This window comes from Oncorhynchus keta, chromosome 10 (genome assembly GCF_023373465.1).
Source record: "Oncorhynchus keta strain PuntledgeMale-10-30-2019 chromosome 10, Oket_V2, whole genome shotgun sequence".
NCBI lineage: Eukaryota > Metazoa > Chordata > Actinopteri > Salmoniformes > Salmonidae > Oncorhynchus > Oncorhynchus keta.
This window is the reverse complement of record NC_068430.1, coordinates 64,984,888-65,012,133: the sequence shown is the minus strand read 5'-3', so window position 1 is coordinate 65,012,133 and position 27,246 is coordinate 64,984,888. Positions and strand designations below refer to the sequence as shown.

At 42.7% G+C, this 27,246-nt stretch overlaps 2 protein-coding genes across 2 annotated transcripts; both read right to left on the bottom strand.

Moving 5' to 3' along the window:
• Positions 1-457: 457 nt before the first annotated feature.
• Positions 458-19,862, bottom strand: LOC118389220 (phosphoribosyl pyrophosphate synthase-associated protein 1-like). The gene is made up of 11 exons (XM_035779061.2): positions 19,711-19,862; positions 19,533-19,625; positions 16,597-16,646; positions 12,609-12,675; positions 9,345-9,517; positions 6,265-6,380; positions 6,077-6,132; positions 5,792-5,946; positions 3,026-3,096; positions 1,053-1,199; positions 458-757 (listed from the first exon to the last, which is right to left on the bottom strand). Exons 2-11 carry the CDS (start codon positions 19,613-19,615, stop codon positions 599-601), a joined length of 1,077 nt encoding a protein of 358 aa, XP_035634954.1. The 5' UTR covers positions 19,616-19,625; positions 19,711-19,862; the 3' UTR covers positions 458-598.
• LOC118389221 (scaffold attachment factor B1-like) lies at positions 19,539-26,608 on the bottom strand. Its single transcript, XM_035779063.2, has 4 exons — positions 25,035-26,608; positions 23,832-24,096; positions 23,485-23,687; positions 19,539-21,347 (listed from the first exon to the last, which is right to left on the bottom strand). The coding sequence occupies exons 1-4, from the start codon at positions 25,066-25,068 to the stop codon at positions 21,010-21,012; spliced, it is 840 nt and encodes a 279-aa protein (XP_035634956.1). The 5' UTR covers positions 25,069-26,608; the 3' UTR covers positions 19,539-21,009.
• Positions 26,609-27,246: the final 638 nt, after the last annotated feature.

Here is a 27,246-nt window from a genome sequence, read left to right as displayed (position 1 = left end):
CATCATCTGCAAAGTGGCAGATTAAATAACCTATTCATGATGTTTTTGTGTGTGCAGAAAACAGACTGTGTTGCAAGTGTCTATTCTTGTCCGATATCAGTTAAGAGGTATCAGTATCTGTGACTAAAATAGGCATTGCCACTTGTTACAATACTCTGCTCTAGTTCAATGGCTGCGAATGGCTTTGGGCTATGGGCATGTAATTTCAAGCCAATTCAGTAACCCTTCGAAAAGACTAACCATGTACCAGTCTTGCTTCAATATTAGAGTCCAATTGATCGCAAATACATATCAATCAAAAAGGCTTAATTAACCAAATGCTATGCTGTAAAAGTTGCATACAATACACACAATGTGGGACTAAATGAAATGAATCCAAGATATATGTGCAGTTTGTGCTTCATGATGTATTTACCATGCACATAGTATAGCAGAGTACAGTAAAGGACTAGTGGTATGCATGAACAGTAGACATTTATTGAGAATGCAAGATATTTTGTTTTACATAGGAAGTCAATTACAATGAAAAGAAACAAGTTCCTATGTAACAGAATTGAACATCCTTGGTCTCACGGTGTGAACGCAAGGTGTTTGTAGCTCAGTCATCTACTGTGATGTTACGGAACAGGTAAGCCATGGATTCTCCATTGTGGATGCGTCGGATGGCCTCGGCCAGGATCATACTGACGTCCACCGTCTTGATCTTGGGACACTGGAGCTTCTGGACCTCATGAGGGACTGTATTGGTCACCACTACCTGGGGGGGCACAAGGACACAAAATGGAGAGCTCGGTTACAGCAGGCACTATGCTTAAGAACACAAAGTTTTTTATTTTGCATATGCATTGCATATTACAGTATTGGGGTATCGGTTTGTGAAAGCATAGATTTATTTGATTTATCCAGCAAATAGACATAATTCCGACCCTTGTGCAGCTTCAAGTATCGGAGCAGCACAGTCTACCTAAAAAAAATTGTTCGATGTTTGAAAAAACAGCCATTTCAGGCTTAATAAAAGCCTATGTGAGTACAGCCTGTGTCCTTCCTCTTACCTCATCGATGGCGGATTCCTCTATGAGTCGCGGGGCCTCTGCTGAGAGCAGGCCGTGTGTCGCCATGATATAGATCTTATAGGCCCCTCTCTCTTTCAGAATCTCAGCCGCCGCCACAAAGTCCTCCACGTCATCTATGATGTCATCCTGAGAGAGGGAAACGACAAGGACAAAATAACCGTTATTAGCATCTAAATAACACGAGATCTGTATCATACAGTATGTCCAAATACAGCTTACATGAGAACTTCCTCAGAACAGTGAGTGTAAAACTTAAATAGTTTATATACAGTTGAAGGCAGAAGTATGAATGCATTTACTTTGGAGTCATTAAAACTAATTGGAGTCATTAACTCCACAAATGTCTTGTTAATGAAAAAACTGTAGTTTTGGCAAGTCGGTGAGGACATCTACTTTGTGCATGACACAAATAATTTTTTCAACAATTGTTTACAGATTATTTCACTGTATCACAATTCCAGTGGGTCAGAAGTTTAAAGGCACAGGCAACTTAGTGTATGTAAACAGCTTGGAAAATTCCAGAAAATGTAGTCATGGCTTTAGAAGCTTCTGATAAATGATGTCAATTAGCCTGAGTCAATTGGAGGTGTACCTGTGGATGCATTTCAAGGCCTACCTTCAAACTCAGTGCCTCCTTGCTTGACATCATGGGAAAATCAAAAGAAATCAGCCAAGACCCCAGAAAATAAATGGAAGACCTCCACAAGTCTGGTTCATCCTTGGAAGCAATTTCCAAACACCTGAAGGTACCACGTTCATATGTACAAACAATAGTACACAAGTATAAACACCATGGGACCACGCAGCTGTCATACCGCTCAGGAAGGAGACACCTAGAGATTAACTTACTTTGGTGCGAAAAGTGCAAATCAATCCCAGAACAGCAGCAAAAAACCTTGAAGATGCTGGAGGAAACAGGTACAAAAGTATCTATTTCCACAGTAAAACGAGTCCTATATCGACACAACATGAAAGGCCGCTCCGCAAGGAATAAGCCACTGCTCCAAAACCGCCATAAAAAGCCAGACCACGGTTTACAACTGCACATGGGGACAAAGATTGTACTTTTTGGTGAAATGTCCTCTGGTCTGTTGGAACAAAAAAATAACTGTTTGGCCATAATGACCATCGTTACATTTGGAGGAAAAAGAGGCAGGCTTGCAAGCCAAAGAACACCATCCCAACTGTGAAGCACCGGGGTTGGCAGCATCATGCTGTGGGGGTGCTTTGCTGCAGGAGGGACTGGTGCAATTCACAAAATAGATGGCATCATGAGCAAGGAAAATGATGTGGATATATTGAAGCAACATCTCAAGACATCAGTCAGGAAGATAAAGCTTGGTCACAAGTGGGTTTTACAAATGGGCAATGACCCCAAGCATACTTCCAAAGTTGTGACAAAATGGCTTAAGGACAACAAAGTAAAGGTATTGGAGTGGCCATACAAAGCACTGACCTCAATCCCATAGAAAATCTGTTGGCAGAACTGAAAAAGCATGTGCGAGCAAGGAGGCCTACAAACCTGACTCAGTTACACCAGCTCTGTCAGGAGGAATGGGTCAAAATTCACCCAACGTATCGTGGGAAGCTTGTGGAAGGCTCCCCGAAACGTTTGGCCCAAGTGAAACAATTTAAAGGCAATGCTACCAAATACTAATTGAATGTATGTAAACTTCTGACCCATTGGGAATGTGATGAAATAAATAAATCACTACTATTATTCTGACATTCCTCATTCTTAAAATAAAGTGGTGATCCTAACTGACCTAAGACAGGGATTAAATGTCAGGAATTGTGAAAAACTGAGTTTAAAATGTATTCGGCAAAGGTTTATGTAAATTTCCGACTTCAAATGTAATTCTTGCTTATTAAAATAGCTTGGACAATGCAGTTTTTTTTGTTCCATAGGGGTCAAAGTTAAACATGAATAAGAGAGACGATAGAATCCTTACAACAATGATAGCGATGCGACCTCCCACATCTCCCACTACAGTGATAGGCGGTTTCTCCTTGGCCATCATTACTGAAAGAGAAAAGGAGAGGTTGATCATTACTTTCAAACCAATGGTGCAGAGGAAATTAGGGGGAAAAATGAGATTCAAATTATTGGGTTGAGGAGAACGAGGAAGAAGGGATCAAGTTCAACACCTGCAAAGACCTTATGCAAGACAGCTCTACCTCAATGTCCACAGACTGCTACAAGCGCTACAGAATAATCCTGGAAACTCTCATTTTGACAGAAGGGACAACAAGGTGAAATGATTTTGGCCACTAAGTATGGAGCAGCTTCAGGCATATTGGGATGGTAGCAACACATGGCTTACGAGTATAGAGCTGTCTTCCATTCCACAAATCAAACATCCGGTTTGGGATTTAGGGATCCACAGCAACCCCATGCCATGCCAAATCACAACCAACTTCAAACCAGCGTCCTCATCGTCAGTCCAGAGGCATCCAAACCAGATGTCTGCATATTTAAAAACTCTCAGGGTTGAATCGTGAGGCTCTACACTTTTTTTTTTTTAAGGCTTCAGGGAGAGGGGTGAGTTTTTAAATAAACAAGAATCATACCGTTGCTGAAAAATTCTAAACTAGGAATTGATCAAGAAAAAGGATGCAGGGGAACACAACCAAGCTTTTCATCATGCCTCACTGGGCCTCGGAGGTGCTTGCAATGTTTCCTTCATCTCCATTTGGAGTTATAGAGACATAGTTAAATTGACATAACGTTTATGGGGAAATGATTGGCTCCATAAAATGTATGCCAATCACCAACCTGGCAGTGGAATACAGTAGGTGCCCTCTGGTAAGACATTTGCAGTAGCAGCCCTTTTGTTGGTTGCTTTGAAGCGGTCAAAGGTCAGATAAATGCTACATTTGAGGATGAGGCATGTTGAAGGGAATGTTGACAAGCCACACGGTTTCAGACGGGTATTAATTGTTGTGCAACTCCAAAGTATACATGGGAAGAGGCATGTATTTTTCCATGATGCTTGCATGAATGCATCCAGCAGATTCTTATTGCTATCGGTAGGGTTGAATGCAATGATTTTATTATTAGAATTTTGGAAGTTCACAGTTAATTGTGTATTAGACCTAAAGGCATGTAATTGTAAAAAATGTATCGAGTGAGGAATACTGTACAATGTAAACTTGGGATTCTCTCAAAGACCTTGACACCAATTTGGAGGTGAAGCAATCTGCTGTTTTACAGATACCTTGTTTCAATAATCATACCAGATTTGGTGACAGCCAACAGTCTAAACCAGGAGAGGTCTTCGGGCTTCACTGAGGTCCGGAAGGCCACACTTAAAATTGACGACATTTCCTCACCGTCCAAATGTAAAAAAATAAATAGTCCTCTATCCATTGCTTTTGGAATTTCCGATGCTCCCACGACTGTCTGGCTTTCGTTTCAATGGCTGCTAGAAGGCTGAGTAAAAAGTGAAGAGACTATAATTGTAGGACCATTATCATCTCTACACAGTTCAGATGTGGTTTTAGTCATTTCAATGTCGACTGAGATTTTCCCCTGACTGTTTGTTTTAGTTTTAACTCAAACCCCCAGATATGTTTGACCCCCCCACCCTCGGTCTAAACACTTAACTGAGACCTTCACAAACGGGGATTTAGAAGGTCAGTGCTGCTAGAAATGGAAACTCCCTCAGTAGACATCAACATTACATGCAGGCAGGTATAAAAGACCAGATAGTATTGCAGGATAGGGGGTTAGAGGAAGAGAGAGTGGAGCATTACGGTCGTACTTGGGAGCTCTATGCCTGGGAATGAAGCCTGGTGCCTCCCTGTGTCTTCAAAAGATAAATGGTATACAAATGGTCAACACTCATATACAGAGAGTATATAATCGACAGACAGACAAAGGCAGCATACAGACCATTCCAGAAAAGAAGACAGGCCTTCTGGTCCTATTTATCCAAGGAAAGCAATAAAATAAACATTTCATATAAAAGAATAACACAGGGGAAAAAGCGAAGATTAAAACGTGTCACTTTGCTCCGTATCTGAATTTAGCTGCTGTTTTGATAATGTCCGTACCCTGTTCCTGTATAAAGGAGGGGTGAAATGGAGAGGAGTATGAGATAAATAAATACAGCCGCTGTATGAAAGGAGGATGAAGAAAAAAAAAAAAAAGAGGGTGATAAGAGAAATCCAGAGGCTGTGTGGAGGAGAATAACGAGGAGGTTAGAGGGGAATGGATGCCTGTTATTGCCTGCAGTATTTCACAGGCTGCTGAGAAGGAGTGCTTTGTTGCTGAACCAACACATAGTACAGCCCTGACTGGCTGAACACTCCAGTTGTCCACTGTCAGCATGAGGACAATGTGTGGAGGTCCTCTTTGCTATTGGTGCCTTAGGGCATTCAGGGCTGGATATTTTTACAGCATTTCTGTGACAATTGGATTTGTAAAAAATAACTTGCTATGGGTTGTTATTCAGACAGATTACCACTTTCCAGTCCATAAATGTAAAATATAGTCTGTTCTCTTTTCTGTAAATACTGTTCCATTAGATCTCTGTAAAGCCTCCGTTTGACACAATGCCATGTTTTACAGTGACTCTACAATGGATAGGATCAGAGTCTGGGTGTATGTCCGTTCACAAGTGTATGCAAGCTGCATTTTGTGTGTTTGGGTCAAAGGCAGGGGTATTTTCTAGTGCGTGTGTGCACATGTGTGTGTGTCTGGGGGGGTATCTTACATGGCAGCTCCAGACCAGGGTGACCAGAGGTGGTGCGTCCTGAAGACATTGGAGGGGGTGAGTGTCTTCCGTCGGCCATGTCAGACTCTGAACACTGGGCCTCGCCGTGCATCACCGCCAGGCCCAGCCGCAGCCTCTCGGCATAGGATTGAGCCCTGGAACACACACACAAAAATGATTTAAATACATACAGAGCAAACAGTCACCCACAAATCTGCAGCCACAAACACACTTCAACATCATTCACTATCCATCTTGCTGGAAAACTCCCAACCTTTATGTTACCTCTTGGCTGCCGAAGGAGACTTTGCAACGATAATGGCATTTCTGTAGTCTGGAATCTAGAAACAAATACATTATCCAACATGATTTCACAGTTCAACACCACATTAAAACTAAACTTTAGTCAACAAATGCATGATATGATTGAAATGATACAAGTGACTGGAGGATTCTTGGTAATGTAGTCTTACTTCCTCCTGGATGTACTGTAGCAGGAAGGGTGAGGCACGCAGGTTATCAACAGGGAAACTGAAGAAGCCCTGGATCTCCTTCTGGTGTAGGTCCATGGTGATGATGTGAGTCAGCCCTGTGATAACACCAGTGGGTCAAGCCAGTAGTCTAAAATACTTAAGTATATCAAGAGAACATCCCTATTCATCCCTTCTGCCTGTGATCTGGCAGACTCACTAAACATAAATGCTTTGCTTGTAAATTATGCATGTTGTCATGTGACCCTGGTTATACTTACATAATAATAAACTACTCAACCGTGCCATCTGGTTTGCTTACTAAGCCATTTGAAATTATTTATACTTTTGCAATTACATTTACTTTTGATAGCCAAGTATATTTATAACCAAATACTTTTAGACTTTTACTCTAGTAGTATTTTACTAGGTGACTTCCACTTGAGTAATTTCCTATTAAAAAAGGTATCTTCACTTTTACTCAAGTATGACAATTGGGTACTTTTTCCACCACTGGGTCAAGAAACACCCTGGCTAGACTGGCTTGTGTAGGTCTGTGTGCGAACTATAATTTTGTCCATCCCCACCAGACACGTGTGTGAAAATCAAGTGTGAATCAATTCTATTAATGTCGGGGCAGATCGAAACAAAAACATTCAGACATTTATCTAGCTAGCGGTTGCCAGCTAGTTTACCTGGGAGATGAACATTGGTTTGTTATTTAACCTGACATGCATATGATCCTCTTTTTAGATGTTAGACTCCGGGTTATACAAAATTGTGTTTCTCTACTCTGACGATTAATCCACAGATCAAAGATAACCAACTGTTTCTCGTTAGTCTTTCAAGCCCCCAAGTGGGTTTGTAAACCTGTGAGGACCAAACCAAGCTCTATTCTGGCGTTCGGCAACCCAGACGCTCGTTGACGCACAAGTGCAATGTGGATGGAATGATTGAATAACATGCATGTGTACATTTGAGGACTTTCTTTTTGTTGCTGAGTTTACATGTCAACATAGCTCAAGAAATAGGAAGCGCTTTCGTCCATTTATATGCAGACGATAGTCTTATTCTCAGCTGGCCCCTCCCCGGATTGTGTGTAAAACACTCTACAACAAAGCTATCTTAGTGTCCAACAAGCTTTCACTGCCCATAACCTTGTTCTGAACACATCCAAAACAAAAGGTCATGTGGTTTGGTAATAAGAATGCCCCACTCCCCACGCGGTGTGATTGCTACCTCTGAGGATTTAGAGCTTGAGGTAGTCACCTCATACAAGTACTTAGGAGTATAGGTAGATGGTACCCATCAAAGCTGGAGGCTATCGTAGTCGCTCCTCTTTCACACCAGCTGCCAAACTAACCCTGATTCAGATGACCATGCTACCCATGCTAGACTACAGAGATGTAATTTATAGATCTGCAGGAAAGGGTGCTCTCGAGCGGCTAGATGTTCTTTACCATTCGGCCATCAGATTTGCCACCAATGTTCCTTATAGGAAACATCACTGCACTCTATACTCCTCTATAACCTGGTCATCACTGTATACCCGTCGCAAAACCCACTGGTTGAGCCCTATTTATAAAAACACCCTTAGGCCTCACTCCCTCCTGAGATACCTCCTGCAGCCCTCATCCTCCACATACAACACCCGTTCTGTCAGTCACATTCTGCTAAAGGCCCCCATGCAAACACATCCCTGAGTTGCTCCTCTTTTCAGTTCGCTGCAGCTAGCGACTAACGAGCTGCAACAAAAAAATACAAATATTATTATTTATTTTTTTTAACTCACCCTGGACCGTTTTCTCTCCATCTCTTCATTCAAAGAGTCAATCATGGACACTCTTACTGACAGTTGTGGCTGCTTCGCATGATGTATTGTTGTCTCTACCTTCTTGCTGTGCCCAATAATGTTTGTACCATGTTGTGCTGCTACCATGTTGCTCTGCTGCTATGTTGTTGTCATGTTGTGTTGCTGCCATGCTGTGTGTTTTGTCCTACATTTTATTTTTTAATCCCAGCCCCCGTAGGAGGCCTTTTCGTAGGCAGTCATAGTAAATAAGAATTTGTTCTTAACAGACTTGCCTAGTTAAATTAAAGGTTGAATAAAAAATAAGTTACAAATTCGCAAAACGTATGATGCGGTTAGGGTTAGCTAAAAGGGTTAAGGTTAGGGTTAGCTAACATGCTAAGTAGTCGAAAAGTAGCTTAAATGCTGAAGTCATCCGTGATGAAATTCGAACTCGCAACCTTTGGGTTGATAGACTGTCACCTTATAAGCCCACCCACCCGACTTCAAATTTTAGCCTGAGACCATGTCTTATGTAAGCATACGTAACATATTCAATTTCCGTGTCCAGGATTTACACTTCCTGCTACGTCTAATAGATCATCAAGGACAACAACCACCCGAGCCACTGCCTGTTCACCCAGCTATCATCCAGAAGGCGAGGTCAGTACAGCTGCATCAAAGCAGGGACCGAGAGACTGAAAAACTGCTTCTATCTCAAGGCCATCAGACTGTTAAATAGCCATCACGAGCACATTAGAGGTTGCTGCCTAAATACATATACTTGAAATCATTGGCCACCAATAATTGGAACATTAGTTACTTTAATAATGTTTCCATATTTTGCATTACTCTTCTCATATGTATATACTGTATCTTAGTCTAAGCCGCTCTGACATTGTTCTTCCATATATTTATATATTCGTAATGCCATTCCTTTACTTATTTTGTGTGTATTGTTGTGATATTGTTAAGATTTACTTGTTAGATATTACTGCACTGCTGGAGCTAGAAACAAGCATTTTGCTACACCCGCAATAACATCTGCTAAACATGTGTATGTGACCAATCCAATTTGATTTGAGACCGGGCTGCGTTACCTCACAGTATGTGGTAAAGCATTTTTTCCCCTTCATAATAACTGTGTATAACTCCTACCAAATTATCCATTTGTGTACAACTTATCTTAGCAGAGTTTTAACCATCTTCCTACAACATCGTAATCATTTACGCAACAACAAAAATGATTGGTATGACAACAACGAGAAAATACAGTAGCCATATAGTAACATACCGGCTTTAGCGAGCATGGAGGCCAGCAGCTTGCAGACAATGGAGCCTCTCTTCCTCATCTTGCACTGCTTGCTGTAAGGGAAGTAGGGGATGACCCCAATGATGTTCTTGGCACAGTTAGTCTTGAGAGCGTAGGCCATGACCAGCAGCTCCATGATGGCCGTGTTCACGTCTCTGGGCAGGACAAAATAACCATTCAAAAAGGCAAAGGAGACAAATGGATAGAGGTAAGATAAGAGAGTCAAGAGTAGTTATTGTAGATATTTCAGTAAACTGTTGAATAAAACTTGTGTTATGGTTTTAATGGACTCACATTTATTGCAGTATTGTGTTGGGGGAAAAATGCAATCGTCACCTTGAAAATTAAGATTAGGGGCTCAATTCAATCCAACCTGTATTGCATTATTTACACAGTAGCTCTTTTTCCAATGGTCAAATTAACTCACAGATTGGTCTTGGGTACCAGGGCCGGCCCGCTCATAGGATTAGGTGGCCGCCTATGGTGGCAGATTGACTAGAGCGCTATTTTCTGAGCTGAATTGACCAAGATTCACCTCCAACATCATCAGTAATTCTACCCAAAAACAATGACAAAGTGAGCGCTAATGCTGCCCTATGATAAGCCGTGCAAACTCTGTCAAAAACAGGGACGCAAAATATTTCTCTTGTCCATTCCAAGTGCACCTCTCCGGTGCGCTGTTGGAGAGACAGCGCTGCGGCGTTCCACCAACATACCATAAAAATAAATTACATAAATCATATAGCATATGGTAGAGAGAGTATATGGCCTTTTCTGTAGCCTACAGGCTGGAGATAAAATGTATAACAACGTAATGAGACGGACACTTTTTTAAATGTATTTTTTACATCATACAGGTTTCTCCAATCAAATAGCCTAAACGGCGTTCCAATCAAATAGCCTAAACGGCGTTCCAATCAAATAGCCTAAACGGCGTTCCAATCAAATAGCCTAAACGGCGTTCCAATCAAATAGCCTAAACGGCGTTCCAATCAAATAGCCTAAACGGCGTTCCAATCAAATAGCCTAAACGGCGTTCCAATCAAATAGCCTAAACGGCGTTCCAATCAAATAGCCTAAACGGCGTTCCAATCAAATAGCCTAAACGGCGTTCCAATCAAATAGCCTAAACGGCGTTCCAATCAAATAGCCTAAACGGCGTTCCAATCAAATAGCCTAAACGGCGTTCCAATCAAATAGCCTAAACGGCATTCCAATCAAATAGCCTAAACGGCATTCCAATCAAATAGCCTAACCTAAACGGCGTTCCAATCAAATAGCCTAACCTAAACGGCGTTCCAATCAAATAAAGAATGTGCTGACATTATCAAACATATCCTAACGACAGGACAGGTCAAAGTAAAATAGACAGCCAGGCTCCTCAGAATTGCTGTCCAGGACATTCATCCCGTGGGATACATTTCATGATCAGTGGTTTCAAGTTTGTATACGTACATTTTTTACAAGCTGATATTAGTGAAAAAGAAAATCCTCTATTTCCCACTGCGTAAACACATTGCAAATAGGCTCAGGATAACTCCTACTGATAAAATTGGATAGGTGATACAGCTTAAATAGCCAAATTGATTTGTCACAGGAATCAGGACTAATAAAGCCAATGCAACGGCCTGTTTTACAAATGATGGGCCTACACCATTGTGGGCTGACATGGTAGGCTGCACCCCAGTAAGCACGGACCGACACCGTCTTTTGGACGTCTTTTTTTGTGTTTTACCAATGGTAGGCCTACCACACAGATGGGCTTTCATAACATTACATTTTAGACAACACTGTAGGCCAGGGATGATTCGTGTCACACTTTTGCCCGAGATAACACATCTGACACCAATAATCAACTAATCATTATCTTCAGTTTAGAATGAAATTCATTTCAGCAGCTGTGTTGACTAGGGATGTGGAGAAAGTTGACTCTCCTCCCACCCCCAAGAACTGGAGTTCCCCATCCCTGCAGTAGGCTATACCTCAGTAAGCACAGACCGATGCTGATGCCTTTTGGACATTTTTTTGTCCGGTCTGGGCCAGCCTTTATTTGGAACAAACAGACATCTATGAATTACATCTTGTCAAGTTTAATTCAGAACCTAAATTGAACATCTTTCCAACATATTTTTGCTTGCTGGGACTATTCTTGAAGGGACAGCAATTTTTTGGTCTAGCCTAAGGGTGCAGAACCGGCGAGTAAAACCCTACAACTACTACCAGGGATAAATATTGTAAATTAAATGTTTGAAATAAAAATGTATATCTTGCTCATGTGGGATTAGAACTCCAAACCATTGAACTATGAGCCACAAATTAGTCATAGCAGTTGGGAGAAAATATGAGTTGACATGGCCACCATTGTCACCCATTTCTCGTATGATAGATATACCTACAAATGTAAAAATGTAGAATCCTCATAGCCCCCGCTTTTATTCTTCGTAAAAGCACATAAGTGTATGAAACGGTAATCAAAAACATTGAATTTGGTCATATGTGGAAATGTGCCTTACTGCCTTTTGAATTTTGTGTAACGTCAGTAGTTTAGTCAAGGAAGCCTCATGCAAAATATATTGGCACACTCCACTTACCAAGACCAGTGTAAAAAAGGAGTGCTGTCACCTGCTTTAATAGTGAGCCTTGAGGTGGTACCAACCGACACATCTAGAAGGGAGTGGATTTCATACCAAACACCACCCTTGAGCAGCTGAAGAGGCACCTTCTCAAGGTGCCTTCTTTACATTATGACTTCAAATGGTTGAATTTAACAGCGAGGGACAAAAAGAGTTAGATTTACTACTAAAATACCTAAACATATCCCTTCTGCAATGAACTGTCAAAATGAAGACCAGAATTGATGTGTTTCACTATAAATAAGCCAAAAACATCTGGTTTTCGATTAAAATAAATAGAAAGTTCAGGAAAGTTACTCTTTACAGGTCAGTGCCCCCTAGCTGGCTGTTAATATTGCTCTCTCACTTCACCCGGCAGCTCCTGCCAACCAATGAATGACAACCACTGGATGAAAAGATGTTGGTAGAGACAAGAGACCCACTGGGGTACTTCTGACTGATCAGCAATGTCTGCCTAATTTCACAAGGGAATACATTTACTTTCCTCTCATCTCATCTCATCTAGTTTCTAATGATCCATTTGGTTCTGTGGCGATACTGCATATCCCACCAACTAGAATATACACACTCATTTCAGATGGTGTAAATGAAAATGACACCCGGATCCTCTCACCTTGGAATGGTCTGAATGATAAAGATGTCTTGACCACGAACAGACTCTTTCACATCCACCCTAGTTTCTGTAAATAAAAAAACAAAGCAAATCAGTTTCAGAAGCAAGTAACCCAACATACAGTATGCCGACCATCATCTACGGTGTACTCGGAAGGTATTCAGACCCCTTGATTTTCTCATGTTACAGCCTTATTCTGAAATTGATTAAATAAAAAGGTTCCTTCAATCTACACACTACACCCCATAATGATAAAAGTAAAAACATTTTTTTTTTTAATTGCACCGTTATATAAAAATATTATTATTATTACTAACATAAGTATTCAGACCCTTTGCTATGAGACTCGAAATTGAGCACAGGTGCATCCTGTTCCCAATGATCATCCTTGAGATGTTTCTACAACATGGTTGAAAAATGTGGAAATACACACACCTGTCTAGATAAGGACCCACAGTTGAGAGTTCATGTCAGAGCGAAAACCAAGTCATGAGGTCGAAGGAATTGTCCGTAGTGCCCCGAGACAGGATTGTGTCAAGGCACAGATCTGGGGAAAGGTACCAAAAAAATGTTGGCAGCATTGAAGGTCCCCAAGAACACAGTGTCCTCCTTCATTCTTAAATGGAAGAAGTTTGGGAACCACCAAGACTTCCTAGAGCTGGCCGCCCTTGGTCAGGGAGGTGACCAGGAACCTGATGGTCTCTCCGACAGAGCTCCAGAGTTCCAGAAGGAGGACAATCTCTACAGAGGAAGAGCCTTTATGGTAGAGTGGCCAGACGGAAGCGACTCCTCAGTAAAATGCATGTTAAAAGGCACCTAGACTTTCAGACTATGAGAAACAAGATTGTTTGATACGATGAAACCAAGCTTTGGCCAGAATGCCAGGCAGCTCGTCTGGAGGACGGTAAATCATGGTGGTGGCAGCATCATGCTGTGGGGATGTTTTTCAGCAGCAGGGACAGGATTGAGGGAAAGATGAACTGACCAAAGTAGAGAAAGATCCTTGATGAAAACCTGCTCCAGAGTGCTCTGGACATCGACCCTAAAGCGGGGGCGGAAGTGTAGCCTAGAGGTTAGAGTGTTGGACTAGTAACCGGAAGGTTGCAAGTTCAAACCCCTGAGCTGACAAGGTAAAACTCTTGTCGTTCTGCCCCTGAATAGGCAGTTCCTAGGCCGTCATTGAACATAAAAATGTTAAAATGAACATAAAAAATTAAAATGTGTTCTTAACTGACTTACCTCGTTAAATAAAGGTTTTTAAAAAATGTTTAAACACAGCCAAGACAACGCAAGAGTGGCTTTGGGACAAGCCTCTGAAAGTCATTGAGCCAGAGCCCGGACTTAAACCCAATCAAACATCTCTGGAGAGACCTGGAAATAACTGTGCAGCGACGCTCCCCATCCAATCTGACAGAGCTTGAGCCGATCTGCAGAGAAATATGAAAGGAACTCCAAATACAGGTGTACCAAGCTTGTAGCATCATACCCAAGAACACTTGAGGCTGTAATCGCTGCCAAAGCTGCTTCAACAAACTACTGAGTAAAGGGACATAACGTGATATTTTTGCAAATGTATTAAAAATAAAAACTATCTAAACCTATTTTTACTTTGTCATTGTGGTATTGTGTATGGATTGATGAAAGAAAACAATTTAATACGTTTTAGAATAGGGCTTTGGAAAAGGTCAGGGGTCTGAATACTTTCCGAATGCACTGTATACCAGGGACATTTAACTCTTACACTATGTGGTCCAGAGCCTGCTGGTTTTCTGTTCTACCTGATAATTACTTGCACACCTAGTGTCCCAGTTCTAAATCAGTCCCTGATTAAAGGGGAACAATGAAAAGATGCAGTGGAACTGGCTTCGAGGTCCAGATTTGAGTTTGAGGGATCTATACTATAGTGCTATAGTAAGCCTGTAGATTTTATATACACTGAGTGTACAAAACATTAAAGGACATCTGCTCTTTCCATGACAGACTGACCAGATGAAATCTATGATCGCTTGACGTCAGTTGTTAAATCCACTTCAAAATCAGTGTAGATGAAGGGGAGGGGACAAAGGTTAAAACCCTTCTTTACCGAAGACAATTGAGATGGATTGTGTATGTGCGCCATTCAGAGGGTGAATGAGCAAGACAAAATATTTAAGTGCCTTAGAACAGGGTATGGTAGCAGGTGCACCGGTTTGTCAAGAACTACAACGTTGCTGGGTCTTTCACACTCAAGAGCTTCCCTGTGTGTCAAGAATGGTCCACCACCCAAAGAATATCCAGCCAACTTGACATTGGAATCAACATGGGCCAGCATCCCTGTGGAATGCTTTTGACCCCTTGTGGAGTCCATGCCCCACGAATTGAGGGCAAGAGTGTGGGGGGGGGTGCGCAACTCAATATGTGACTAGTTTAAGGAAAACTCCTGTCGCGTGTCACTACTTTCACATGAGAGGTATTTTAACGTAAACATTTTTTTTTAAATCAAAATGCTTATTTTTGGAATGTGAACTCTCAAGTGCCTTAATAACAAAATTGTATGCCATCTGTAAATACAAATAAAATAGTTAAATTACGAGCCTAGTTGATTTAGCCATGGATAAAGACAGGAACCTTTCCGCTAGCCATGAAAATAATTTTAATTGCAAGTTAAAGCGTACTGATAGCTAGCTAACGTTAGCTGGCTGGCTGGCTCGGTAGCTAACATTACGAGTTAAAGCGTACTGCTAGCTAGCTAACGTTAGCTGGCTGGCTGGCTCGGTAGCTAACATTACATGTATGATCTGTGTAATGTTATTCATATCTCAGAGCCATTTGCATTGCTAGCTATAGCCCATTGTTAGCTAGCTAAGTAACATTGAACCTAGTTGGTTAGCTTTAGCTACTTTTGTTTAGCTAGCTACATGTCTAAAAAAAAAAAGGTTATTTTTAATTTTTTAAAGACTCCACTATGCAAGTAACCTTTCACTGTCCCGTTTACACCTTTATATCCTATGCATGTGACAAATAAACGTTTATTTTATGAGATATAGTGCGTGGATACCAGAGACGGTAATGTTATGACCAACATGACCTGCAACAAAGACAAATTAGGATATAACGTTAGGCCAACGAGACAGGGTCAAAGTTCTAAAATTATTTTATTTAGTCACAATCACAACCTTAAGATATTTTCTGTAATTAGCTTGCCATTAACTTGTAAATAATGATCTTGTGAGTTTATTTTCCTATAATAATGAATACAAATTAGCTAACTTAATACGTTGTCAGCTATATGATATGGTCATTATTTGAACTGGCAAGCCAGCTAAAAAGCTAGAAACTAACCAAAACATTGTTTAGAAAGTTGCTTTTAGTTGCCTGGTTTTCAAGATTGACAGAAACTAAATTCATTTTTAAACGGATGGGATTATTGGTGTTAAAATACACCAGTTATGCTATTTTGAACCACCAGGGTGCTGTCATCATACAGCCTGTCGTTTTTGTGTTTATACTTTTTCAGAACGACAAGTTCTGGTGTCACTGCAACAACTGTATACAGACATGTCAAAAGACATAGTATAAACCTTTAGTCTTAATCTTTGTTTAGTACACTACTGTACTCACTCGGTTTAGCACATAGCCTCATGTGAATCCTTAAAGAGATGGGTGGGGCTAAGGCTCAAGAGGGTGTGAACAATAATGAACAGGTGTAGACAAAGAAGAGCTCTCCAATAGGTGTCACAAAACATTCAAGGGCCATTTTATCAAAAGTGAGGTTACATGTTTAACAACTTTCAAAGAAGAAGTACTTTCCCAATTGTTCCTCAACTGTACTGTATGATACCATTTTCTAGCTCTAAGTCTACTTTAATCCCATGTAAAAATTTAAAATAAAACTATTTCAAATGTTGCCACATAAGACCGAATCGAGCTGGTCGTTAAGAATATGTCCTTAATGTTTTGTACACTGTGTATACTGTATGAATCTGAAACGGATAACCTGGCATCTCACCTCTGTTGGACTCTTGGTAAACTGACTTTCCCAAGTCTACGCCAAGCCGTCTGCAAGGAGAGAAGGAATATGTTAGACAGTAAATAAACACACAACTAAATTGTCCACACACAGGAGGAATGCCCGCCTTGTAAGTAACATGCCCAACTGTCATATATATATATATATGCCATTTAGCAGACGCTTTTATCCAAAGCGACTTACAGTCATGTGTGCATACATTCTACGTATGGGTGGTCCCGGGGATTGAACCCACTACCCTGGCGTTACAAGCGCCATGCTCTACCAACTGAGCTACAGAAGGACCGTCATCCATCATTATTATTAATAAGAACAATTATTATTATTGTGGAGGCTTATATTTGACCTATTTCATATAACGTACAAGTGTATTATGCACGTGTGGATTGGAAATGTGTTTTTTGCACATTCAAACTCAACGAGAGAGACAGAGAGTGGGGTCACACCCAGGGTGTGCCATTAGCAACAGTGACCCTGGAGCATTTAGGGGTAAGTGCCTTGCTCACGGGGACGTCGGCAGATGTTTCACCTTGTCGGCTTGGCAATTTGAACTAGCAGTGAGAACAGTGAGAATGGCAAACGAAGTAGTTTATGACATGGCTACTCGCCATCCGCTGAAGTGAAAGCACTGATGTTGGGTGACTAGGCCTGGCTCGCAGTAGGCGTTCCAATTCATCCCGAAGGTGTTCAATTGGGTTGAGGTAAAGGGTTCTATGCAGGCCAGTCCTTCCACACTGATCTCAACAAACTATTTCTGTATGGACCTTGATTTGTGCATGGGGGCATTGTCATGCTGAAACAGGAAAGGGCCTCCCCTAAGCTGTAGTGTTAAGATTATCCTTCAGTGGAACTAAGGGGCAGAGCCAGAACCATGACAAACAGCCCCAGACCATTATTCCTCCACCAAACATTACAGTTGGCACTAAGAAGTCAGGCAGGTAGTGTTCTCTGGGCATCGGCCAAACCCAGATTCGTCGGTCGGACTGCCAGATGGTGAAGCATGATTAATCACTGCAGATACCCCGATTCCATTGCTCCAGAGTCCAATGGCGGTGAGCTTCACACCACCCCAGTCGACACTTGGCATTGCGCATGGTGATCTTAGGCTTGTGAGGGGTTGGGTTAAATGCAGAAGACACATTTCAGTTGTACAACTGACTAGGTATCCCCCTTTCCCTTGTGTGTGGCGAACGGTTCTTGTGCAGATGTTGCTTCCAGAGGCAGTTTGGAACTCGGTAGTGAGTGTTGCAACCAAGGACAGACGATTTTTTACACGCTACGCGCTTCAGCACACGGCGTTCCTATTCTGTGAGTTTGGGTGGCCTACCACTTTGCGGCTGAGCAGTTGTGTTTTAGATGTTTAAACTGAGTTTAAATGTATTTGGCTAAGGTAAACTTGCTAAAATCTAAAAGAAAGGAACAAGGTGGAGAGAAGTGTGCCATTGTTGCAAAGTATCTCTAAACTATAAATCAGATCTCTTAAGTTTTGTTCACTGTTCTATTATCTATACAATAGGCCATAATTGATTTTGGCATATTCCCATTTTCAAGGAACTCTCCGTTTTGAGTGGATTATTTTGCTTAAAAACCTTTAGGCCAACCTATAGAAAAATAAAACAACTATGCATCTCTTCCCAGCCAGGCAAGGGTGTTTAGCATCCCCAGTGGCTCCGCTGTAAGCCTGCTAAACAGGCACCTTCGCAATAGCCAAACTCTTGTTCCTAAAAATTATCCCTCTTTTTACCCCTTTTTCATGGTATTCAATTGGTAGTTACAGCCTTGTGTCATCGCTGCAACTCCTGGTATGGACTCGGGAGAGGTGAAGGTTGAGAGCCGTGCGTCCTCCGAAACATGACCCAACCAAGCCGCACTGCTTCTTGAAACAATACCGGCTTAAACCGGAAGCCAGCCACACCAATGTGTCAGAGGAAACACCTTACGTACACCTACCGACCTTGTCAGCGTGCATGTGCCCAGCCTGCCACAGGAGTCGCTAGAACGCGATGGGACAAGGACATCCATGCCAGCCAAACTCCCCTAACCCAGACGACGCTCGGCCAATTGTGCGGCGCCCCATGGGTCTCCCAGTCGCGACAGATTCTGAACTCGAACCAGGATCTCTAGTGGCACAGCTGGTACTGCGATGCAGTGCCTTAGACCACTGTGCCACTAGGGAGACCACAAAGAATGTAATTGAATGAATTTTCTGACCAATGCATATTACATTTGTATCGGTTTGGGGTCTGCAGACCGATGCACTTGTATCTTAAAACGCAGTCTGGGCAGCTGTAACTGCTCCTGTTTGAAATACTGTTTGCCATGAATGGGATCTGTTTGTTAGCCAAGTTTGCTTGAAGTCTCTTAAAGTTATGAGACATCATCCTCTCTCATCCTTGCAATTTTGAGTGGCAGATTCTCTGGAGACTACCGACCTAAAAGTAGACTTAATAGGCTACAGACAGCCCAATTCGGATATTTTCAAACTACTTTTTTATTTGTTTTTAAGGAGTGGGGCAGTCCTGTCCCTTAATTATTTTATTGTTTATTAGATATGAGAGAGGAACGTTTTTGCTGAAAGAGCACTGGGACCGATTCAAACCCACACTGGCAGCGGTACATGTTCTCTAGAAGCAGCGGCCTATAACGCTAGACCAGTTGTTCCCAGGGGTACTTGGCCTATCCACAGGGGGTACTTGAAGACTCATGAGACCATAGGCCTACTGGTAAAATGCACGAGGGGGTACTCCGGCAGAGCAAAACTCATTTGGTGGTACAATAACTGAAATGGTTTGGGAACCACTGCGCTAGGACATCACTAATTTGTCTTTTAACTACGTTCAAATTTCAGTTGAAGAGAAACAAAGTAATTTGAGTGAGTTGCAAGAGATTAATGTGAATGCGTAGCATATACTTACTCTGTGATCTTCTTGGCGAGCTCTGTGCATGCGGTGGTCGAGTTGGCAGAAAAGACACGGTACCCACTTTTTGAGATATTCATTGTTGAGTGACTATAAGAAAACGTTGAAGTGTAAGAATGACAGACGAGACTTGAGGCTCAATAAAAGTCAATGACCACGTATTTTGCCTACTCACATTGACAATATCGACTATAAACAGCAGATTTAAGAACACGGAAATTCGTCGAATGAGTGCCAAATGTTACAAAATCTCAAAGCAAAAACACCGGCCTACATGTAGCTAACCTACATAACTGGCGTAAGTAAACAAGTCTATTTATCGATCGCAATATGACTGGTCTAACAAACTAGAAACGGATAAACTGAGTTGTTCCACATTCGCACATAGATCTATCTGTAGGCTACTCTATGAAAAACGCGCTCCACCTAATTCTTCAATTCGAAAAATATGTTGCAATAGAAGTACACTATAGCAGACTCGTATAATTTCAAAAAGTGTACACAATGTTGCTTCTAGCGTAGCTAATGTAAACTTTGTAGCAATGACGTTGCATCAAAGAGAAGAAAACGAGTGATTTCATTGGGTAGCCCAGGATTAACCTATTGGCAGTAGAATAATCCAATGCGAGTGCTGCTTTGGAACAGAGGAGGGTGGTTTTGTGCGAATTTTCAACCACTCAGAGCACTTCAATCAGGCGCGAGGTCAAAGAGTAAGCTTACGTAGCAGGCGTCAAAAGACGTAAAGAGTCGCTAAAGTAATAAGTTATTATGAAGAAGAAACATGTAGGTAACATATTCTGTTTTAAATGCTTAAAAAGTGGTATTTCAAGGGGAACGGTAGGTCATATGTAATTCAATATAATACAAATAAGTAAAACATTGTTACACAACTTTGTCATATTTCCTAGAAATCTAATTAGCCTCCATACAGTATTTAAACTTTTCTTCACTCTTTCCTCAATTGACAAATACAGTTTCTAAATTGCATGCAGCCATCCATATCATTAGTAGGTTATGTAAGTACTTTCTTGGAATTTTCAGCAGGAACAGCCTCATAATAATGACCATAAAGACAGAATTGACTGAAGAGTGAATTGACATTGGGAGAATTGTTGGCAATTTGTCTTTTCACTATAAAAAATACTTTTGATCAACAGCTTGTTATTCTATCACCAAAGGGTTTGTTTAATAAGATAATGTATGGGTATGTACAGTGTGAGGATGTGCTACCTATTTTTAGTCACAGTGTCCTTGTGGAACACGGTCATCCAGCTTAGCTCAATGCTAGGCATGGATCTCCACACTTGGATATGGGTGTCAAAGCAGATTCCTTCACTAAGGCCATTGGCATAGAACAAAGGACAGAGGGTGCGATCCAGGGGTAGGTACCACCCTTCCAATGTCTTAATGTTATGTCCACACCATACACCTAGGGTTACATCAGCCCCTCACCTGCCCCCCGCCACCAATCCTCTCATCCTTTGAGCACCTTCTCCTTTAGCAGGTCCAATATGACCTGTCTTTCCTGGCTCTCCAGCTCGAACCTCCTCTCCCTCTCCTTCCTCTCCACCCCCAGCCTTTCTCTCTCCAGAGTGATCTTACTCCTCTGGATCTCTAGCTCCTCCCTCCTCAGCGATAGCTCCTCCTCCCGCAGTCGTTGTTCCGCCTCCGAGCGCTTCTCCAGGAAGCTGAGGATCTCTGAGTAGGTCTGGCAGCAGCATTGGCAAGGCTGCTTGGCCATGGGCGCCGCCGAGACTAGCGAGAGCTCCGCCAGGTCCTCCTGCTCCTCTTCGGGCTCTGGGGTCATGGGGACTGAAGGGGGCAGGGAGGGGAGAGAATAGAGAGGGACATAGTTGAGATGGGGAGGATAAAGTCTAAAAAGGTCAACGTTTTTTGGTGATCATTACTTTGGTCTGTAGTCATTCTTAACATTTTTGCTGAGGAGCAAACATGTCACTGTGAGAGTCTCTTGAGTACAGACAGAGGTGGGGCAAGGGCAGGCCACCTAAAACAGGGGAATACTGTTTTAGGTGGGGCAGGGGCAGGGCATTCTAAAACAGGGGAATACTGTTTTAGGTGGGGCAAGGGCAGGCCACCTAAAACAGGGGAATACTGTTTTAGGTGGGGCAAGGGCAGGGCATTCTAAAACAGGGGAATAGTGTTTTAGGTGGGGCAAGGGCAGGGCATTCTAAAACAGGGGAATACTGTTTTAGGTGGGGCAAGGGCAGGGCATTCTAAAACAGGAGAATACTGTTTTAGGTGGGGCAGGCCATCTAAAACAGGGGAATACTGTTTTAGGTGGGGCAAGGGCAGGGCATTCTAAAACAGGGGAATAGTGTTTTAGGTGGGGCAAGGGCAGGGCATTCTAAAACAGGGGAATAGTGTTTTAGGTGGGGCAAGGGCAGGGCATTCTAAAACAGGGGAATAGTGTTTTAGGTGGGGCAAGGGCAGGGCATTCTAAAACAGGGGAATAGTGTTTTAGGTGGGGCAAGGGCAGGGCATTCTAAAACAGGGGAATACTGTTTTAGGTGGGGCAAGGGCAGGCCACCTAAAACAGGGGAATACTGTTTTAGGTGGGGCAAGGGCAGGGCATTCTAAAACAGGGGAATAGTGTTTTAGGTGGGGCAAGGGCAGGGCATTCTAAAACAGGAGAATACTGTTTTAGGTGGGGCAGGCCACCTAAAACAGGGGAATACTGTTTTAGGTGGGGCAAGGGCAGGGCATTCTAAAACAGGGGAATAGTGTTTTAGGTGGGGCAAGGGCAGAGCATTCTAAAACGGGAATACTGTTTTAGGAGGGGCAAGGGCAGGGCATTCTAAAACAGGGGAATAGTGTTTTAGGTGGGGCAAGGGCAGGGCATTCTAAAACAGGAGAATACTGTTTTAGGTGGGGCAGGGCATTCTAAAACAGCAGAATACTGTTTTAGGTGGGGCAAGGGCAGAGCATTCTAAAACAGGAGAATACTGTTTTAGGTGGGGCAAGGGCAGAGCATTCTAAAACAGCAGAATACTGTTTCAGGTGGGGCAAGGGCAGGGCATTCTAAAACAGGAGAATACTGTTTTAGGTGGGGCAGGGCATTCTAAAACAGGAGAATACTGTTTTAGGTGGGGCAGGGCATTCTAAAACAGGGGAATAGTGTTTTAGGTGGGGCAGGGCATTCTAAAACAGGAGAATACTGTTTTAGGTGGGGCAGGGCATTCTAAAACAGGGGAATAGTGTTTTAGGTGGGGCAGGGCATTCTAAAACAGGAGAATACTGTTTTAGGTGGGGCAGGGCATTCTAAAACAGGAGAATACTGTTTTAGGTAGGGCAAGGGCAGGGCATTCTAAAACAGGGGAATAGTGTTTTAGGTGGGGCAAGGGCAGGGCATTCTAAAACAGGAGAATACTGTTTTAGGTGGGGCAGGGCATTCTAAAACATGAGAATACTGTTTTAGGTGGGGCAGGGCATTCTAAAACAGGAGAATACTGTTTTAGGTGGGGCAGGGCATTCTAAAACAGGAGAATACTGTTTTAGGTGGGGCAGGGCATTCTAAAACAGCAGAATACTGTTTTAGGTGGGGCAGGGCATTCTAAAACAGCAGAATATTGTTTTAGGTGGGGCAGGGCATTCTAAAACAGGAGAATACTGTTTTAGGTGGGACAAGGGCAGGGCATTCTAAAACAGCAGAATACTGTTTTAGGTGGGGCAGGGCATTCTAAAACAGCAGAATACTGTTTTGGGTGGGGCAGGGCATTCTAAAACAGCAGAATACTGTTTTAGGTGGGGCAAGGGTAGGGCATTCTAAGCAATTGCAGGAGAACCACTGGTTTTGGTCACAGTAGGTCTATAATAACAGTATTCTCTTCAGGTGTGTGTCCTATTTCCTTCCTCCCTTTGGATATGATCACAGATCAAAAAGTTATTCTCTCACCTCACAGATCTTAACAGACTTGGATGGGGTTCTTACCTTTGGGTTGTCCTGTTTGTGTGGAGATAATGATGGGTTTGTCCTGCTCTGGTAGACTAGCCAGCTCTTCCAGGGCTCGTTTCCTGAGTTCCTCATCCTGGTACTTACTCTCCCCGCTGGCCAGAAGACCCTTCTCTGCCTCCAGCTCCAACACCTCATGGAGTAGGTCTTCTTTCTGGGCATACAGCCTCTCTGTCCCAAACCTGAACACATACAGGCACATAAGCATGAACAGACACAGACACACAGGGTTGGGTATCAGCTTCTAATACATACCTCCTATTAAGCCTTGTGTAGACTCTTGTGTATGCATGTCTAATGTCAACTTCTGACCAGTCTTGACCAACCTGCGTAGGCTGGGGAAGTCCTGCTTCTTGTAGTAGTCCAGCAGCAGCATGGTCCTCTCCCTGCAACGCCGGGCGTCCACCTCAAAGCTCTCATCCTGCAGGGCAGCAGTAATGATCTCCCCGACACGGGCCCAGATACGACCCGACTCCTTGGAACAGAACGGGTTCTGAGCAATGACCTCACGGAGCAGCAGGATGTCGTGGCGGGCGGAGAATCGCACCTGTCGCTTGCGGGGAGTGGTGGAAGGACCGGCGAGGGAGAAACCTGGGGAGAGGAAGGGGGACGGAAAAAGTGAGAGGCGATATCTAAGTCGTAGACTATTGGTATAGAATCCTCATATGACCTTTGCCAAGAGGTCTGGGCCTTAGTATACTTATCCTGTAACACTCGTTCAAGCTTCACTGACTGTTCCTCCTCAATTGCTACATCAGAAATGAGATTGACAATCCAGATGGTAAGGAAATAACTCCACTGGTAGGCCGCCTAGTTTATACAATCTTGATGCATAGGCTAGGAAGTTCAACATGATGTCTCATAGGGAGCTGCAAGATAAACTACTGGGCTGAATATAAGGGGTTCACATTGGTGAATGTTTGGGAAACATACCTGGGTTGTATACATTTTGGAAACCGATTCCGTTTAAGAAGGAAGCGTAAAGAAAACGGGTGGGGCTCTATTTGAATTTGTCCAAGAGAAGCTCTCGTTTGCGGTTTCCGTTTGGAGTAAACGGTTTTGCAACAGGGCGAAACGATGTGTAACAGAATAGGCTATAATGATTACAACCCTGGCAAAGTATTTAATCATAAACGTAATTTAACTGTGAACGGCCTGTGGGCTATTTGTTGACGGTTGGGGATCAGCTGTCATACAAAGCAAAGCCGATATGATCACTTTCACTGTCAAAGCAAAAGCCGATATGATCACTTTCACTGTCAAAGCAAAAGCCCCCTATTTGCCTGGTGATGTAGGATAGTTGCTAAAATGCTTTGCCATTCCAGGCACAAGTGCAAGCAGCACGGCACGTCTACCCATGCAGAGGCAACACAGTTAGAATATTAAAGTATACATGTTGCATTGTTTATTATGGGCCAGCGCGCGCACAGGAAAATCACACGAGCCGCATAAAAATGACAAATGTTGGTTATGGATTTATGAACAATAAAATATGTAATGTCAGACGTAGCAGTTTATGTCGGGCTCACCACCGTTATTTGCCATCTCCACCACACGTTCCATATCTGCATATATCCGGGATCAGCTGATACACACAAAATGTTGAGGTCACAGTACACGTCCACTCACCAGTACCGGTTCCATTCTGACGTGTAACTCAACTTCTCTGGAAATCTGGCAAAACTGGCGAGTCGAAATTTGTGCAGGACCGCGGAATATCCACAAGATGGGGTCAAAGTACCGCGCGTAAAGTTTCTGGTACGTTCTGACAAGTGAAGTCAATTTAATCAGACAAAAGGGTCTGGATGCTCTGCAATCCATGATACAAAACATATGCACTTGTGGCTACGACTTGGCATGGTAAAAGGCAATCTGGAATACATGGTTGACCTACATACGATTGTTCTATTCTGCATCATTTTTATTGACCTTAAACAGTCAGAGTGAGTGTCACTTCAAATGTCATAATTCACCCTCCAGGTCAAGAGCTACTGAAATGATGTGTTGAGTAATTACATTTGAATATCCTCATTATTCAGGTGGTCTCTTACCTCCCACCTTTTGACCCCATCCACCTCACTTACTTACACACACGTCACTCTGCCCCCCTGCAACTCTCTCACATTTTAGTCATGTGACAGGCGCTCTTAACCAGAGCGACTTACAGGAGCAATTAGGGTGAAGTGCCTTGCTCAAGGGCACATTGACCGATTTGTCACCTAGTTTGCCTGGAGATTCGAACAAGCGACCTTTCAGTTACTGGCCTAACGCAAGGCACTTATCTTGTCACAGTGACTTGGAGCTAATGAAATCTACTGAGGTATTGGACAGGCTTAATGTGCTGTGTATAACACATCACCATAATAGTTATGCAATAGTCATTATAATGGTCTCTTCCCCATCAGACCAGAGTAGGCACACTCCTAAAAACACACATCTAGGTTGTATACTAAATGGCACCCTATTCCCTATATATAGTGCACTACTTTTGACCAGTGCCCATCGGGCTCTGGTCAAAAGAAGTGCTCCCTGGTCAAAAGTAGTGCAAAAGTAAGGAATAGGGTGCCATTCAGGACACTTAGAGATGACCTACTTGACCAGTGTCTCATTGAAGAAGACAAACGTACATCTACACTAAGTGTACAAAACATTAGGAACACCTAATATTGAGTTGCACCCCTTTTGCCGTCAGAACAGCCTCAATTCGTCAGGGCGTGGACTACAAGGTGTCGAAAGCGTTCCACAGGAATGTTGGCCCATTTTGACTCTAATGCTTCCCACGGTTGTGTCAAGTTGGCTGGATGTCCTTTCGGTGGTGGACCATTCTTAATACACATGTAAAACTGTTGAGCGTGAAAAACCCAGCAGCTCTGCAGTTCTTGACACACTCAAACTGGTGTGCCTGGTACCTACTACAATACCCATTCAAAGACAGTTAAATCCTTTGTTTTACCTATTTACCCTCAGAATGGAACACGCACACAATCCATGTCTCAGTTGTCTCAAGGCTTAAAAATTATTCTTTAACCTGTCTCCTCTTCATTTAAACCAGCGATTTCCAACAGGTCGATCATAAGCTACCAGTAGCTCGTAGCCCGTAAGCTACCAGTAGCTCGTAGCCCACCTATGAGTAGCTCGCCAAACAAATCTGAAAGTACATGCAATTTTTACGTGTTCCACCGCAAACTGTCATAAACAAATATCACAAGTATCAGACCCCTCAAGCTCCCCACTACTATTTAATCAACACAACTTGACATTATCCCACCCCTGGTTAGCCACTATTGGCATAAAAAGCCAAACCTAACACAATATCTTCCAATTCATTTTTCCAACAATATTGCCCCTGTCTTGTCTGTGTGGTGGGCTCATGTGTCTATCACTCTGTGATAACCATCTTGTAGGTTGACAGAAATATTTTCTCCCAAAAACCTTTTCAATTAATTAAGAATCTAACCCTTTTTTGAAATTTCCGCCTATAATGACATACCCAAATCTGACTACGTGTAGCTCAGGACCTGAAGCAAGGATATGCATATTCATCAAATCAAACTTTATTTGTCACATGTCCCGGAAACAAGTAGAGACTTTACCGTGAAATGCTTACTTACAAGCCCTTAACCGACAGTGCGGTTCAAGTAGACTCAAATAAGAAGTAATAATAAAGTCACACAATGAGAATAACAATAACGAGGCTTTATACAGGGGGCACCGGTACCGAGTCAGTGTGCGTGGGTACAG